Below are 17,059 nucleotides of genomic sequence, written 5' to 3'. Positions count from 1 at the left end.
TGGGGCTGGCCCCTGGTGAGTACCTCAAGAGAGATGTGACTCCAGGCTCACAGCCAAGACAGGGGCCTGAAGAGAAAGACAAGAAGCCACACACATACATTTTGGAGCCTATGGCCTTTATTCATGCCCCACACCAAGAATAGCCAGAGACAAGGCTCCTGCCCAAAGCAGAAACACCAGGGGCCTGGGACTCGGTTACACCCGCCAAGTCCCCTACCCCAGATCGGTTGTGAGCAGGAAGTGTATAAAGTGCTGGTGTGATGATCCTCTGGGGAAGGCCAAAGGGATCAAGAGCCCCACCCCAGGATGGAGGCAACAGGAGGAGGGGCTGTGCTGTGAGGAGCAGGATGTACCCCTCTGTTCCCAGGGTGCTGGTGGGAGGGGGCGTGCCTACGGCCACCACTGTCAGGGCTGGGGAAGCTCAATGCAGTCCTGGGCAGGAGGGAATTGGGAAAGGGAGCCTTCAAGGATCCCTGATAGGGTGGGGTCCAGGGGGCAGAGGGAGTTTCTGCAACCCCCTGAAGGAAAGAGGGGAGGTCTTGGGGATCTCAGAGAATGGGGCAGCCCCTCCGGCGCTTATTCTTGCGGACCTGGAGGCCAGCCCTGGTGGCCATCTCAAATACCTCCCGCACCCCCTCCTTGGTCTTGGCTGAGCACTCAAGGTAGCCAAAGGCACTGATTCGGTTCGCCATGTCCCGGCCTTCCTCAGATCGAACAGGTTCCTGGGAAGGTAGACGACAGCAGTCAGAGAAAGCTGCTGGTTAGATGCACCTCATCTGTATTTATAACTAAAATAATTACTCCAGCCCCCTTCCCTCAAAGCACCCAAGCCTCAGCCACCATGGGCAGCTTCTAAGCAAGAGACCCAAGACTCATGTTTACCTTCAAAATTCAATCAGCCAGCCCTACATCCCACAGTACTCCCTTCTCTTGACTGAATGCAGACCTATGGTCTCCTGACTCACCTCCCTGCCTCCATTCTCACCTTCTTCCAATCCATCCTCTACGGCTGCCAGAATCATTTTTCTAACATGCTGACCTGACCGTATCTGTCCCCAGTTTAAAATCTTGCCGTGAAGTGAAGTCGCTCAATTGTGTCCAACTCTTTGCGACCCGTGGACTGTAGCCCACAAAGCTCCTCTGTCCATGGGATTCTCCAGGCAAGAATACCAGAGTAGGTTGCCATTTCCTTCTCCAGGGGATCTTCCCGATCCAGGGATCGAACCCAGGTCTCCCACATTGCAGGCAGACACTTTAACCTCTGCACCACCAGGGAAGCCCATAATTAGCCTCAAAGTATTCTTTTCATTGTATTGTCCATATTCCTATTCTGGCAGCTCTCCCTAATTAACTCATCCTATGGCTGGAAAGCCAGCTCCCCGTCTGGGCCTGGGCTTCCCCAGCCTCTTCCAACACCCTCCCCGTCCCATGCCCCCATCAGTTCACACCTCCTGAGGTGAACCCAGGAGACCCCAAGCAAAGCATCTACTGTAGGAACCCAGTTCCCTGAGGGCGGCGGTTTTCTTACTCATCTTAATAGCCCCGATGCCAAACAGTGGACAACAGACAAAATTCCAAGTGACCTTAGACAAGTCACTTTGTCCACGTCACTTTCATCAAATATCACTGGTTCTCACCAAGGTGCAGATGCAAGGGGGCCGGAAGTGGACCTCACCATTACCTCTAACACGGAGTCAGTAGGAGGGAGGCTCCTTTACCAGCCTGCATGCCCTTAGGGGTGCCTTCCTCCTCAAGGGCTCCCAGCCTGGCAGTGGCACCCACCTGCTTCATCTTGGCCAGCTCTCTCCGAGTATGCTCATCTTGCCTCAGGTCCTTCTTATTCCCCACCAGGATGATGGGCACGTTGGGGCAGAAGTGCTTCACTTCTGGGGTCCACTTCTCAGGAATGTTTTCTGCATAGACATGTTCCAACAGTGGACGATAGACAAACCTAAGTTTGTGCCTCCACTTAGGCTAGAAGGCTCCCCCTGAGTCCTGTCTTATCCATGGCCGAGTCCTAGAGGCTCTTCAGCATGAGAGTCCCTTTCACAGCTCAAAACCCCTCCCCATCACACTACACATGTTCCCAAGTCCTCCGAGGGCCGGAGTTACCACAGAGGCTAAAGGGGCTCCCCAGTACCCACCCCCACAGCCTCTGAAGATGATTGAGAGGAGCCCAGGCAAGAGCTCCCTCTGGTTGGTTCCAAGAGGTTCTCAGTCCCCTCCTTCCAACACCCTCACCCAGACTGTCGGGGCTGTCGATGGAGAAGCACATGAGAATGACGTCAGTGTCCGGGTAGGAGAGAGGCCGCAGGCGGTCGTAGTCTTCCTGCCCTGCCGTGTCCCACAGAGCCAGCTCCACCTGACACACAGGGCCAGTGCTTAGCTGGCCTGAGGGCCCCCGGCACACACAGCCTCGCCACCCAGAGGTCCTCTAAAATAGCAGCTACCTATTGAGCACCTACTGTGTGCCAGGGACAGTGCTCATCCTTGTCACACAACACAAATAAGGTGAGTCTTTTAAATCCTGAGACAAACTGATCTTTGTGCAGTCTGAGTTGCCATTGTGAGCACCACAATGATTAATTTAATTTATGAAGATTAATTAATCTTCATAAAAACCCTTTGAAGAAGACCTTACCATTTCCCCATTTTACATTTGGGGGAACTTAAGCCCAGAGGCAAAGGAATGGGGCCTATTACAGAGCCAGTGTGTTAAAAAAACAGGAGGTTATCCAGATTTTCTAAGACTGCAACTTCACTTCGTAACTTTGACTGGTTCCAGCTGGGACAGTAAAACCAGTACATGGGTAGGTGGTAAGGACCGACATTCTAGGTCCCTAAGTGATGGCGGAGGGTGGGGTTCCAAGGTGAGACGGGAAGGGGGCTGTTTGCCTTTACCTGCTTGCCATCCACCTCTATGTCTGCGATGTAGTTCTCAAAGACAGTAGGGACGTAGACCTCTGGGAACTGATCCTTGCTGAAGACGATGAGGAGGCAGGTCTTCCCACAGGCCCCATCCCCCACAATCACCAGCTTCTTTCGGATGGCAGCCATGGCTGGCAGGAAAGAGGCAGCAAGGATGTTGGGAAAAGCCAGTGAATCCTAAAACACTTCTCTGGGGCCCCTAAGACCTCTCTGGAAACCGAGGCATCCAACAAAAGGAGGGGAGGGAGGGAGGGAAAGGAGCTTGCTCAGGCGTGTTCTTGCCAAGAACCAATTGTTCAGGCAACTGAGCTTGAAATTCCTAATCTCAAGGTCAGGGACAGGTCTCCCCCATGGGTTAGAATACACAAGTAGAATACACAAGAACCACCACCCACTTGGGAGCCAGGAAAGCATGAGTTCTAATCTAATCCACTCACCAACTGTGGGTCCCTGAACACCTTGAAGGGTGCTCAGGGACCAGGGCTGTCTCCAGAAAAGCCAGTTTTTATCTATTCTGCATATCAGTTTCAAGTCAGACTTATTTGTTACCAGGATTTCAATAGTTTCAAAAGATTCATAATTACAAAGGTCCAATCTGGAACACATTGAACATATTGTCCCTCACTCAGCACAAATCATGCCTGCCCACTGAAAAATGAAGAGTCCGACTGATACGGGTGGGTAAGGAAAGACTATCATGCCCTAGATGCCAGGTAGGGCTTCCCAGGTGGTTCAGTGGTAAAGAATCTGCCTGCAATGCAGGAGGCTCGGGTTCAATCCCTGGGTCAGGAAGATCCCCTGGAGAAGGAAGTGGCTACCTACTCCAGAGGTAGGAGTAGACAGAGGAGCCTGGCGGGCTATAGTCCATGGGGTCGCAAAACACAACCAAACAACAGGTGCCAGGTTCTACGGTGGACATTTTGACAAAAATCACTCCCTCTGTCCCCAGAAGCCTGGAAGGTAGTGAGCTTCCCGTTTTGACAAACTTGGAAAGTGAGATTCATGGAGGCTACAAGGAATTCGGAGTCATGGCAGGGAAGGCACTCAGAGTAGGGCTGTGTGACTAGAGTCTGTTGCTTTTCTATGTTATCACCCCAGAGGTGGGAAGGAGAGCAGAGCAGGGGGAACCCAGACGGAGGGCAGCAGCAGCGGCCAGCCAGCTTCCCTGGCCCACCCCATCCCAGTCCCCAGGGCCCCACGTACACAAAGGAGGCTCAGTCCAGGCAGTGCCCACAGCCCACACTTGGGCAGGCTGCCTGCCTCCCCCCTTCCTCCTGAGCCTGGCAGCAACACTGGGTCACTCAGCCCCAGGCGGGGGACAATGACCACTCTGTAGGGAGCCACACATCTACCACAGCAGAGCGACTGAGAATAATCCACTAGGGAATCACCTCCACCCACTCCCTGGGTCGGCCCCTTCCTCCCCTCTGTCCAGCTCACCCTGAGGCCCTGCCCACCCCTCCCTGTGACTCAGGGCCAGGAGTCAGCTTCCCGGGGTTTCCATGTGTTCCCCGCCCCCAGTTCATCACACCTTGCCAGCTTCTTTTTGCCCCAGAAGCTGAGCCTCACTTCCTCCTTCCCTGGGGAGAGGAGCTGACCTCCAGCCGGCTGGAGTTCCCAGGCCCCGAGCCGGGGAGGAAGAGAGGGCGGGCTTCGGGCCTGAGATGAAGTCGAGGCTGTGGGGAGGAGCGGGAGCTGGAGCCGGCGCTGGGAGGAACTCCAAAAGGGAGACAAATGAAGGCCAATTCCAGCGCCAGCCACAAAGAAGAAGGGGATGGTAACCTGATCTCTGCCCCAAACCTGGCTTTTTCTCTCAGTCCCACATCCTGTCAAACTAGGCTGAGCTCCCTCACTCCCCACACACCACCACCACCACCTCACAGCCCAGCCCTGGTCTGCCTTTTTGGAAGCGAATATTACAGCCCAAGGCACGTTCTCTTCAACAGTGGGATCCCGAGTGGCCTCCCTCCCCTCCACACACGCATGCACAACACTGCGATGAGGGGAAGCGGATGTGAATCAGACAGAATTTATAGGAGTTGAGCGCACGGCCACTAACACCACAACAGGGGCTCTCTGATACCCCAAAAGGCAAGCAAGAAGGCATTCACCCTGCCAGCTGATTTCCTCCACAAAGGGAAACCATCCTTCAGAAAAGGGGGCCTCCTGAAAATTCTACCCAAGTGACCAACTCCCTCTCACATTCCCACAAGTCCATTGGTCCAACTAAGGGAAGACAGGCTGCGGTAGCCCCAACCTGGGACAGGCAGCGTTGATGGACAGATGGAGGGCATTCACCACCAGGGTGAATACCAGTTGCCTAGCTCTGAGTTTGCCACTGCCCTCCCACCCCAGCAGGGCAGTTTAGGTAGCACCAGATGGTGCGGGTCAGAGGCCAGAACTCCAGGGCAGGGGCACGCTGGAATGATCTGGAGCACACCCTCCCCCAGCTCAATTAACACTTTCCCTTCAGGCTCAGAGGAATCCTAGACCCAGGCCAAGCCACGACAACAGCTCCCTTTGAGAGGCAACCCCTGAGGAACTGCCCCATTGACTCCAAGAGGGGCAACCAAACCCCACAGGACGATTCCTGGGGCCTTCCCTGGGATGAAACAGCTCCTCGATCATTCTCAAGCTTTCCAGATGAACCAGGGGCTGATGTACCCTGACGACCACCCCTGACGTCTAGGGAAGAAATCAGATACCTCCTCCTCGACTTGAAAACCAGAAGCGACTTGGCCTCGGGTTCCCCAGGCCAAACCCCCAGGATACTCTTTAGCCAGGTTGGGGAGTGTGAAGGAAGGAACAGACACACATACACACACGAGTTGGATCCTTCCCAATTTCCCGTACCTCCACTCCAGGCCGGCTCCAGAAACCATCCTGGGCGAGGTCCAGACCCCCGGAGCAGTGGCAGCCCCCGCGGTCACACCCCACCCTTATTCCTGCCACTTCACAGGCCCGGCGGGGGGGAATTCCCACCTCAAGCCGGACTCGGGCCCCAACTCACACCCCAGCCAAGGTCCACCGCGGGCCGCCAGACTTGGGAGCTGAGCATCTGCGCGGGAGCTCCCTCGCGGAGACCCAAGTTGCCCCCTCTCCTCCTCGCCCTGCCGAGCAGGTTCTGGGAAGCCGAGAGAAGGCTACGGACTTCGACTAGGACACCTAGAGGCGAGAGGCCCTAAGGGACAATTCCTGGCGACCTCCACGGTAGCCCAAGAGGGCAGGGAGGGGCCCAGCCGTCCGGATCCCCGCGCCGCCCAGACGCCGCGTACGAGGGGAGGGAAGGGGCCCGCGCTCGGGCCAAAGCCCCTCCCCGGCCGGCGCTCCGAGCTCCAGCCAAGCGGAGAAGAGGGAAAGTGCTCTGCCGGGGACCAATGCCCAGGAGCCCGCCGCCCACAGCCCCAACCCGGGGTACCTTCCGCTCCGCCGCTTCCAGCTGCGCTGCGGGTGCGGGAGGCACAGACTGACCGGCGGGGCCCCGCCGCCCCGCCCTCCTCCAGCGCCGCGGCGGGGAGGGGCGACTGGCCGGGAGGGGCGGGCCGGGCGGCTCTTGGCTCCGCCCGCCCCCGGCCCCCGCCCACGGCCCCAGCGGATAGCCCAGCGCTGGCCCTCGGGGTCCGGGAGACTCCTGGACTGCGGAGGAGCAGGCGGCGGAGCTAGGCGCGGCGAACTGGACCCGGGAGGACTCTGCCTCAGCGCCACCTTCCAGCTCTTACGGGCGGACCGGAGTCGGGAAAGTTGAGAGGCGCCCGGGGTGGGGTCAGGAAAGGGCCGCTGCTGCCCTCCCGTGGCTGAGCGGCCACCCGCGCCTACACCACCTGGGTGGTGTCCCGTGGGAGGCGGGACTGGGAAAAGCGGCTTCGGGGACGCCGGAGGAAGGGGCTGCGGGAAATCCCCACCCTCTTAGAATCGTTGCGCAGTAAGTACAGCCCACCATCATCCCCCAGCCTCGCAGACCTTTCAGAACCTTTGAGATTCAGGGGCACTTGGTTCCACCTTGCAATTCCCTTCCGTCCCCCTACCCGGAATTTACAACTCCTACCCATCCTTCAAAGGGCATTCTTGGAAACCTTTCTGGATTCCCCAGCTAAGAATTCAGTTTCCACCCGCACTGTCTTATTTCCGTGCTTCTAGGGACACCTCCCAGGTGCTATAGAGCCTCCCAGGTGGCTCAAGTGATAAAGAATTCGCCTACCAATGCAGGAGACACAGGCAGGAGAGGCCGGTTTGATCCCTGGGTCAGAAAGATCCCCTGAAGGAGGAAATGGTAACCCACTGTAGTATTTTTGCTTGGGGAAATCTCATGGACAGAGAAGTCTGGTGGGCTACAGTCCATGGGGTCACAAAGAGCCAGACAGGACAGAGCACAGTTCACACGTAGCACAGGGACACCTAGCCTGGTCTGACTTGTGTGTTGCGTATTTACCAACACATGTATCTTTTTCCCTGAAAGGTACATGAGGAAGTGAATGGAGGATGAGGACGTCTGCTGCTGCTGCTGCTAAGTCGCTTCAGTCATGTCCGACTCTGTGGGACCCCACAGACGGCAGCCCACAAGGCTCCAGTCCCTGGGATTCTCCAGGCAAGAACATTGGAGTGGGTACTTACATTTTATTAGCTTGTGCAGGGTACACTACATAGCTTTTAATAGTCATCACAGATTTTTAGGTTAAGTATACACATCCCCTTTTACCTGTAAGGAAACTGAGGCTCAGAAGTTCAGTGACTTGTCCAAATTTTGCCATATGTACATGGCAGGGCAAAATCTCAGAGTCAGGCCTGTCTGGCTCCAAAGTTGGTCTCTCTCCCTGCTGCCCACTGTGATCCTTCAATCTGTCCCTTCTCACTTTCTGGCACAATGTGTGGTACATAATAGGTTTTCAACAAATATCTGCTGAATGAACGAATGTTGCAAGTCATAGAGACTTTAAACATCTGACAAGCAACCCACATATCTGCTAAATGAGGAAACTGAGGTCCACAGCAGTTTGGTCCCAATCCTCTTAACTGGCTCAATAGACCTAGCTATGTACTCAGTTCAGATCAGTTTCTATCTTCAAAGAACTTGTGATCTAAATTCAGAATACAGGCAAATTAAAGATAGGTAATAGTTATTGAACCCTTATTACATAGATCGGGCTATGCATACATGAACTACTTTAGTCCTATAACCACCTCGTGAGGTAGTACTGTAATGCCCATTTTTCCAAAAAGCAAGTTGAGGCTCAGAGAGATTGCAGACTTCTTGGTTGGATTTGGCACCAGGACCCAAACAGCAGGACTTTCAACCCCCTGCGACTTCACTGCTACTCTGTACCAAGTCCTCATATAGACAGTTACAGTACAAGAGGCGAGTGCTGTAGGGCGGGCATGCATGGGCTGTGGAAGAACAGAAGTGTTCAAGTTGCAGTGATGCATTGATTTTAAATGTGTTGGAGCTACTCTAGACCCACAGAGTTGTGGAAATCCCAAGAAGGTGGTGGTGGAGAAAGACAGGACTGGAGAAGGAAGCAGTGGCCCCATCAAAAGCTGAGTGTCAGCTTTGGTCTAGGTGCCATAAGGAGCACTAAAGTGCTCTCTCAGAGGAATCACCAACTTAGATTCACATGGTAGAAACGGCTCCTTGGCTGCTGTGTGTAATCTTTACTGGGTAAACAGGGAAGTGGCTTGGAATAAAATCAGCAGATGAGTTAAGAGGCTTGTATACTAAAGGACTACAGTAGTGACTTTGTGTGTGTGCTCAGTCGTTCAGTCACGTCTGACTCTTTGCGACTCCATGGAATGTAGCCCGTCAGGCTCCTCTGTCCATGGGATTTGCCAGCCAAGAATACTGGAGTGGGTTGCCATTTCCTTCCTTCTCCAGGGGCTCTTCTTGACCCAGGGATTGGACCCAGGGATGGAAGCCACATCTCTTGTGTCTCCTGTATTGGCAGGTGGATTCTTTACCACTGGGCCACCTAATAGAAATATGTTTTTAAATATTTAATCATCAATACTTTATGATTGATTAGCTTGATGAGGAAGAAAGAGAAACCAAAGGTGATCAGCTCCAAGAATTCTAATTTGAGTAGCTGAGCTGGTGCCCCCTGAGATAGAGCCAGGAGAAGGATGTATTTGTGGGAGAGATGATGGATTCATTTAGAGGAATGTTGAGTTGAAGTGCTTGTGGGATATCTAGGGGATGTTTGGAAGACCACTGGGATATGTAGGTCTAAGGCTCAGGAAAAGTCTGGACTGGAAAGGGTGCCTTGGAAGACACCAGCTCTAGGATGAAGCCACAGAACAGGATGAGAGTGTGTGGAGTGGGAAGAGCAGAGCAAAGATGCTAGGAACATTACATTTTTTTAGGGCTCTTCTGGCGTTCTTTCCACCACCCCAAAGATATTTTCCTTACCTTTCAGTTTTAAGTCAAAGTAAATAAAGACACACATGTTTATTCATCTGGTTTATTTGCCAAGAGCTATAACTTTAGATCTAACTGGCACCCCTTCTTCAGTTAAGTTGCCACTAAAGAAGGTCAGGGAAACAACTTCAGAATTTGGGTTGGGAGAGGCATAAGCATGGAGAGGCTGGGATGGTGGTGGGAGGTTCAGGGCTTGAGCCTCTCAGGAGTAACTGCCTGGCCCTCCCAGGGGGATGACGAAGACCGAGATATCATCCCCGGAACCCAGCTTGTTGTTGGGGAGACGCCAACCACGGTCCCGGGGTGTGCCCCGGGCCCCCAGGACCAGAGCTTGGGCCAGAGCTGTGTACCTGCCAGGAGCACATGTGCATATTCATGTACCAACATGTCTATGGGAAGATGGGTACACAGGCTCTCATGTGGGTCTCCCAGCATGGCTTCCCTTTGTCCCTTCCTTCCCCATCATCATCCCCTTGCCACCATACAACCCCTACCTGCTGGGGTCATTGGGCTCATAGGCTGACAGCACCCTGTCCACAGTGGCAGCTACCTCACAGTCACTGGTGACGTCCCACAGCCCATCTGTTCCCAAGATTAGCACGTCATCTGGGCAGTGCTCGTACTGCGTCAGGTCATACACTCGCACCTGGTGGGGAAAGAGGGTGCAGAGGGAGCCTGGGGATAAAGCAACCTCAGGTGAAAGCTAGCCCGAGACCCCCAGAGGAGGTAGGGTATGGCTAAGGAGGCGCCCGTGTGACTCACCTCAGGGAAACAGGAGAGGAAGGGCTTGATGGGCAGCGTGGAACTGCAGACCCTGAGGTTGTGGTCTCCCAAGCCCCGTGTCACCCCAATGGTCGCCATTACTCGAGCCTAAAGAAAATGAGGAGAGGCGCTGCTCTAGCCCTCTCCCGAGTCTCTGGGACCGTGGACCCTCTCCACCCCGACCCTCAGGTAGAACCTCCACCTCCCTAGACAAGTTGTGATGGGTCCTCCTGCCCTCTCCCACCTCTACCATGGAGTTTACCTTTTTGCCCTCCCCACAGACCAGAGGAAACCTGAGATCCTCCAGCTCGATCTTTTTGTAGGCCCTGGGGAGGGGGAGTAGAGGAGGCATCACCCAGGCATCAAAGCCCCTCTCCCCTAGGAGCCACACCCCTTATACAAACCCCTTAAGAAGGGGCACACACACCCCCAACTCCCAGCCTAGCCCGGCCTCCAGCTTCCACCATGCTGCTGGCCAGGGACTGGTTGTGTTGCCATGAAAATGGGCCCCAGCTCTGAGGGAAGTGTTACCAGCCAGTCATGTTCTGGTCCCGGTACAGCATCCTCTGCCCCAACTCCTTAGGCTGAACTCTGCGGGGGAACTCGAGGTGGGTGAATTCACCACCCAGCAGCTCTGGTTTCAGGAAGCCCTGGGGTTGGGAGTGACCAGAGAGAGCAGAGGGCCAGGGGGCATTATGTTTACAGGACATCCTGGTGTACAGATGATGTTAATTATAGCAGACCCTTAAGGAGGGTCAGGTGGGAGACCTGGGTTCAATGCCTGGGTCGGGAGGATCCCCTGGAGAAGGAAATGGCAACCCACTCCAGTATTCTTGCCTGGAGAATCCCATGGACAGAAGAGCCTGGTGGGCTACAGTCCACGGGGTCCCAAAGAGTTGGACGTGACTGAAAGACTAACAGTTTTTACTTTAAGTGGAGTTTACTCTGTAACATGCACTGTTCTCATATTAACATATATTAACTCATTTAATCCTCATAACAGCCTTTAAGGTAGGAACTCCTGATACATGGAGAAGCTAAGGGAGTTGTCAAAGATCACACAATTAGCAAAGTACTGAAACCAGGATTTGATCCTTGGCAGCCCAGTTCCTAAGCCATTGCTTTAAAGCACCAAGCCGTCCTGTTCCTTAAGGGCCTTTGCTGTTTCCTTTCCCCACCTCTGACTGCACTTCCTTCCTCAGTGGGGGCCACAGTGGGAGCTTTGGGGCAGCCCACGTTCCTTCCTGTTGTGTCCTCCACGCCAGCCCAGCCCTGTATTCCCTAGTCTGTGAAGGGGCCTTCCCAGTAAGCTCCAGTAAGGAGCTGTCTGTCTGTATGGTGGGGGTGGGAGAGTCCTTGGGACCTGGCAGTACAGAGAGGCACAAGATTCCACAAGGAATGGGAGCAGAGGGTTTGGTTCTTACTTACAAGCAGCTGAAGACGCTGGCGCTCAGTCTCCGGGGTGAACTCCCGGGACATTGGAATGATTTCACCATTCCGGACAATGATGGCTCTGCCCAGAGAAAGAAAAGGTTTGGACTTGGCTCTCCTCAGCACCCTCACATGAAGAATTCCAAAAAGACAAGGCCTGCCCTCAGAGTCCCTCACCCAGACCTCGTTCTTTTTCCCCTCATAGTTACTTCAAGCCATTCCTTATGTCTGTGATCCCTCCTGACCCCATCTAGTCTTTGATTTTTAACACCCACCACTTCATTCTCTTCTACTCCTCCATCCCAGAAAGTTGACTGCCACCCCCCCCCGCCCCCGCCCACAGCCTTTTTAAAAGCTGCCACCCCATACCTGCTGTCACCTGCGTTGGCCACGTACACCTTGCCTAGCAAGTAGACCACAACCAGTGCACAGCAGCCCCCTTCCACTTGGTGGCCACGCCGCTCCCGGGCCATCTGCTCATCCTGCCAAATGAGGAAGGGTCAAAGCGGGGTGGATGAAGAAGAGATTCAATACACACAGCCACCCGGCCCACATCTGCAGAAATAAACTGGCCCAGGCAAGCCACACTGGTGGAGAGTAGGGAAGACATCTGTATAACACACCCTCCCTCCCCGCCTCTGAACCAAGTTCTGCTCAGGTTTTCAAAGCAGTTATGGGTTCTCAGAGACACCTCCTCAGGCCACCTGACTCCTATACATAGTTGACCAGAGTGTCTGCCTGGCAGGCCCTTGGCCTGGGCCACCCACTTACCATGAGCTGGAAGGCATTCTCAATGGCACCCACTACCAGGCTCTCATGAGTCACTTCCTTCTGTGAAGACCAGCAGGACTGAGGACCAACCAACTGAGAGGAATCAGAGGAACCTGGAGCCCCCGGGGTGGACGGGAGGCAGAGGGGAGGCGGTAAGGGGTCCTGGAGTATCTCCACCAGGTCTTTTAGCTGCTCCCGAATGTGGCGATGCAGAAGCCTGGAGGCCATTTCAGCAGCCCCGCCCCCTGCATGCCCATCAAACAGACCCCAGTAGTAGAAGCAGAGTCCCTGGGGAAGGAAAAGTTGGAGGTGAGTGAGTGTGTGTGTGTGTGTGTTTTATGCAGGGAGAAAAGCAAGACTCTGGGCATCCATATAAACATCAGAGAGGAAGTCAGAGTTTGGTGTTAAAGGCAAATTAGATTTATTCATTCATTCACCAAGGGCCTACAATGTGTCTAAAAGCAAAGCATCAAAAGAGTCAAACTCAAAGGATAAAGATGCAAACATAAGCAATGGTAATTATTTAAATCAATCAATAAATACATGAGCATCTACATTTTAAGTGGAAAACTAAATATTCATACTGACATGGTAGAATCTGAGCAATGCCAGATAAAGGTTCTGTGCCATAAGGCAGAAAGCTAATGAATTAGGACATATTGCATGGCTCAGATGAAAACTAAATGCCTGGAATCCCTGGGGAGAGGTGTCTCCCGTGTCTCTGGAGGCTAGGAAGGGGGTTGGGGGGGCTTACCTGGCCTCGGCTAGGCTCCCTAGGTGCCCCTGAAACACTCCTCCGGCCTTCCACATACACCACTTCACAGCAAGCCTGGTCCTCATTGTGCCGGCTCTTGCCAGCGTTGATGACCCTATCAGGCCAGAGTGACCACATCAGGTTGGATACCAGGCCAGGTCCTGGAATAACTCCCACCTTAGACACACATACCCTCTCTGGCTTGCTGGCCAAGCTGAGAAAGGTCACAGCCACCTGGGAACCAGGCCAGAGGGAGGAGGAGAAGGGAGGCAGGGCAAGTCACAAGGAGTACAGTCTGGGTGTCAGGCTCCACCACCTTCTAGAAAGGCCACAGCCACAGCAGCACTTTCCCACCTCAGTTCTCCCACCTCTGGCTAAGGGGACACCCTGATGGTGCCACTGGGGGAGGGCCTGGATGAAGGGGAGGAGGTTTTAATTCCTGGCTTGCCAAGATCCTACATCCACCCTGGTGCGCCTTCCCCCAAACTGTTCTAGTGCCCTATCCACAAGACCCCACCCTACCCTCATGAGTACACCCACCTTTATCCTAAAATCATCCGTGAAAGTTTCTGCTGCTTTGGTTTTTTGTTTTGTTTTTGTTTTTTGACCACTTGTGGGGTCTTAGTTTCCCAACCAGGGATGGAACCCGAGCGCCCTGTGTTGGAAGCTTGGCGTCTTAACATGGAAGTCCCAGTTTCTGCTGCTTTGGCAATGAGTAAGTGTTCCAGCCCATATCAAGAAAGAGGAATTGAAATAGGGTAGGAGTGGAAGACCCCATGGACTGTGCTGGAGCCACACAACCCCAAACTCTTTCCAAATAGGAAGTAAAAGGAGCTGATAGTGGGGCCACAGGTCCACCAGCCACCACCCTCAGCCCCTCCACACCCTCAGCTTCCTAAGTGCTCTGCTTTTCCAGCAGATGCATTAAAAATCCACGGGCCCTATGGGAATTCCCTGGCGGTTCAGTGATTAGGTGCTTTCACCTCCGGTCCCGGATCCCTGGTCAGGGAACTAAGATCCCTCATGGCATACAGACAAACAAAACCCAGGTGGCTTTGGGGCAAGCCGGCTGCTCCCGCCCGCCACTCTGACCACTCTGGCCCGAGGGTCCACTTCCTTGCATGGCCAGGGCAAGTCCACCCACCAAAGGGTGTTCAAGGGGGCCCTCCCGCTTCCCTCGGGCGCCCCCCCACCTTCCGCCCCTGGGAAAGCCGGCGGCAGCCTGGTGTCGCGGGCTATTTCTGGGTGTGGAGGGGGAGGGGAACGGTAAGAGGGACAGGGAACTGGGGCGCTGGGGTCGGGAAGCCCAAGGAATTTTTCCAGCTGCCATCTCCTATGTTACACGGGACCCCCGCCCCTTGGCCACTAAATTACGGGGCCGCGACTGAGAACTGGCCAACTCATCGTTCACGGGCCCTTCACCCTCCCGGCTCTGGGAGAGAACAAGGTTCTGAAGCGGCGCGGGTGAGGACAGTCAGCGAGCTAGAAGATCCTGAGAAAAAGCTGCACCCGACTTGAGAAAGGGCTGGGAGCGGGTGCGGCCCGAAGCCCAGGGAAAGCAAAGGTCCTGGGAAAAGGGAGCCCCCTGGCACCGAGCTCGGCGAGGGGGATGCATCCGAGGGTCGGGAATGCCGAGGTGGGGACGAGGTTGGGAGGGGGTCCCATCCTGGTTAGGGTGCCCCTGGGGGCGCTCACTCGGCGTAGCCCGTGCTCCAAGGCAGGCGACGGCCGGTGTCCGGAGGGCTTTGCACAGCCCGGCCAGCGTGGTCGTCGGCGCGTCGCAGACCCCCGGGGCTCAGCTGCAGAAAAGTCGGTCGGGAGAAGCTTGCTCGAGCCTCTACTGTCCTCGCTGGCGCCGCACCCCCGCTCCCAGCCCTGGCCGGAGGGCTCCTAGGAGCCTGTGGAGGGGCAGCGGGTGGCGCCGAGGTCGCGTTGGGCAGATCTGGCGACTTGGGGCGCGAAGGCGGGGCGCCCCCAGAGCTCACCAGGTGCGCCACGGCCGAGCGCACCCGGTTTAGCATGCTGCCTCCCTGCCCCGCCCTCGGCCGTGGCCCCGCCCCAGATCAGGCCCCGCCCCCTAGGGCTCGCGAGGGGCGGTGCTCGCTCCGGTCGGTTCTGTCCCTCCATTGGCTCCCCGCCTCCAGGCAGGTCCCGGGCAAATCTTCCCGGCTCCCGGACCGGCCCCGCGGGCTAGTGGCCTCTACCCACCCTGTCCGGCTTCTCCCGCCTCCGTTTTTTAGGGGAAGAAGGGTCTGCTGTTGTAGGGAGGGAACAGAGAAAAGGAAATCTTACTCTAGATTAGACATCAGCTAGAACTTTCCCATTGTGACGGGAAGGTGGTGTCTCCTCGACCTCAGTTCGTTGTGGCCAGCCTGCCCAGAGGGTGATGGAGCTGATGACTTCCATCAGGGACCGCTGGGTGTGAAGCTCTGGTGTGATAACACCTCTGGCTGGGGCTGCCAGAGTGAGAATGAGGGCTAGCAAACTGTTGCTGGGGTGCTGTGGAGGTGGTAACAAGGCAGGTTGGAGCCAGTCATCCTGAATTGGGAAGCTGGGTAATTTCCTGGATTCCTAGAGGCACTGTTCCCCGTGAAGACCACCTCTAGATCCGTCAGATTGGTTGCCACTCCACTTTTTTTTCAGGACACAATTTCCTCCCACATTTCCATATTTAAACCTCCCTTGACCACAGAAGAATTAGGTAGTAAGGATAACAACAATGACTACCATTTATTGAGGACTAACTACATAATGGTCCCTCTGCAAAACGCTTTACTTCAGGCCGTTTACACTGCACACTAACCCTGCAAGGTAGGTTTTTGTTATGTTCTTTTTATGGATGAGGCAGGTTTGGACGTTCCTGTTATTTTACATGACTTATTCCAGGAGGTCAACAACCCAGTGTGAAATTTATGCCTGTGTCCATTTCCCAACCACCTAAACTGATACTATCTTAAGAATCAAACTGATTTATCTAGATCAAAGAAGAAGGGTTAAGAAGAGATAGGTGAAGAGCAGAAGAGTAGGGGCTCCTTTTCTGCCAACCTCTTTCTCTTAACACCGAGACTGAGAGCAATCCAGGTGAACAACTTCTGTGACTGCCACCGGAGGGAGACAGAGGCCAGGCTAAGTGCCTACCTGAGAGGGGAGGGTGGTACTGACAGGCTGCTGAAAGAGTTATGGTCCCTAAGCCTGGGAATTGATTTGGCTTCCAGAGACACCTCCTTCCCCATGCATGGTTCAAATGGGGACAAGGCCCTTAAGGTCCTAATGCAAGTTAGGGTAGTCCTCAGAGGTCACTGGCACCCAGTTCATGATGGCTATTCCACCTCTGGACTCTGTCTGGTGGGTGCTTCCCGAATACGACTCTGTTCCTGGCTAGCCTATAGCCCCAGAAGGGGTGACTTTCCTGGTAGCTTCCAAATAAAAATATCACAATGGTCATTCAGGTTGGTAGACTTCTATAATTACACCTACACCCTGGGCAGAGAGAAATAAAAAAGAAGTCACAAGAAAAGAAAAAACAAAAGTCAGACCCAAAGGCACACAGAGTGGCAAGGCAGATGGAGATAAAGGACCTGCTGCTGCTGCTGCTAAGGATATTTCCCTCCTGTTTGAGAAAAGCTGAAACAAGCTCACAGATAAATGGCATAAACAGCCACAGCAAGCTAAAGACAAGAAAAAAATACAACATCCTGGCTATTTTTATTATTCAGTGTTTCTGGGACAGTTTGCTTACCACTTCTCTGTGTCACTCAGCTCCGTAATTCCTTTTCTTCCCCTCAGCTCCGTAATTCCTGCTCTTCACAACATCCATCATGATGTGACTGCAAGTGGGCTACAGAGCCAGGGCCCAAAGACCTCCTACTTTCAGCACCAGATGGTCAACAGGGATGTCAACAGTTTCCTTGGGCTCCAGAACAGCCTTCTGACCATACCCAAATCCTAAGGATCTCCTCTCCCTGAATCTCTCACCAGCTATTCCTGGCATCATCACACCTCCTCCA

At 54.4% G+C, this 17,059-nt stretch overlaps 2 protein-coding genes across 4 annotated transcripts; both read right to left on the bottom strand.

Annotated features, from left to right (window-relative positions):
• Positions 1 to 95: 95 nt before the first annotated feature.
• Positions 96 to 6,544, bottom strand: RHOC (ras homolog family member C). Of its 2 annotated transcripts, none has more exons than XM_055584721.1 (5): positions 6,347 to 6,544; positions 2,902 to 3,059; positions 2,242 to 2,362; positions 1,783 to 1,913; positions 96 to 722 (listed from the first exon to the last, which is right to left on the bottom strand). In XM_055584721.1, exons 2-5 carry the CDS (start codon positions 3,055 to 3,057, stop codon positions 549 to 551), a joined length of 582 nt encoding a protein of 193 aa, XP_055440696.1. In that variant the 5' UTR covers positions 3,058 to 3,059; positions 6,347 to 6,544; the 3' UTR covers positions 96 to 548. The 2 variants fall into 2 exon arrangements, with proteins under 2 accessions (XP_055440696.1, XP_055440697.1); XM_055584722.1 differs by lacking the exon at positions 6,347 to 6,544 and adding an exon at positions 5,782 to 5,922.
• Positions 6,545 to 9,344: 2,800 nt separating this feature from the next.
• On the bottom strand, positions 9,345 to 15,091 carry PPM1J (protein phosphatase, Mg2+/Mn2+ dependent 1J). Of its 2 annotated transcripts, none has more exons than XM_055584720.1 (10): positions 14,748 to 15,091; positions 13,053 to 13,167; positions 12,299 to 12,586; positions 11,897 to 12,009; positions 11,525 to 11,609; positions 10,628 to 10,746; positions 10,359 to 10,422; positions 10,097 to 10,204; positions 9,885 to 9,980; positions 9,345 to 9,684 (listed from the first exon to the last, which is right to left on the bottom strand). In XM_055584720.1, the coding sequence occupies exons 1-10, from the start codon at positions 15,071 to 15,073 to the stop codon at positions 9,586 to 9,588; spliced, it is 1,413 nt and encodes a 470-aa protein (XP_055440695.1). In that variant the 5' UTR covers positions 15,074 to 15,091; the 3' UTR covers positions 9,345 to 9,585. The 2 variants fall into 2 exon arrangements, with proteins under 2 accessions (XP_055440695.1, XP_055440694.1); XM_055584719.1 differs by having other exon boundaries at positions 9,347 to 9,684; positions 9,829 to 9,980.
• Between the last annotated feature and the right edge of the window lie 1,968 nt (positions 15,092 to 17,059).

This window comes from Bubalus kerabau, chromosome 6 (genome assembly GCF_029407905.1).
Source record: "Bubalus kerabau isolate K-KA32 ecotype Philippines breed swamp buffalo chromosome 6, PCC_UOA_SB_1v2, whole genome shotgun sequence".
In the NCBI taxonomy this organism is placed as follows: domain Eukaryota; kingdom Metazoa; phylum Chordata; class Mammalia; order Artiodactyla; family Bovidae; genus Bubalus; species Bubalus kerabau.
Note: the sequence above shows the minus strand (reverse complement) of the source record. Positions and strands in the feature narration are given on the sequence as shown.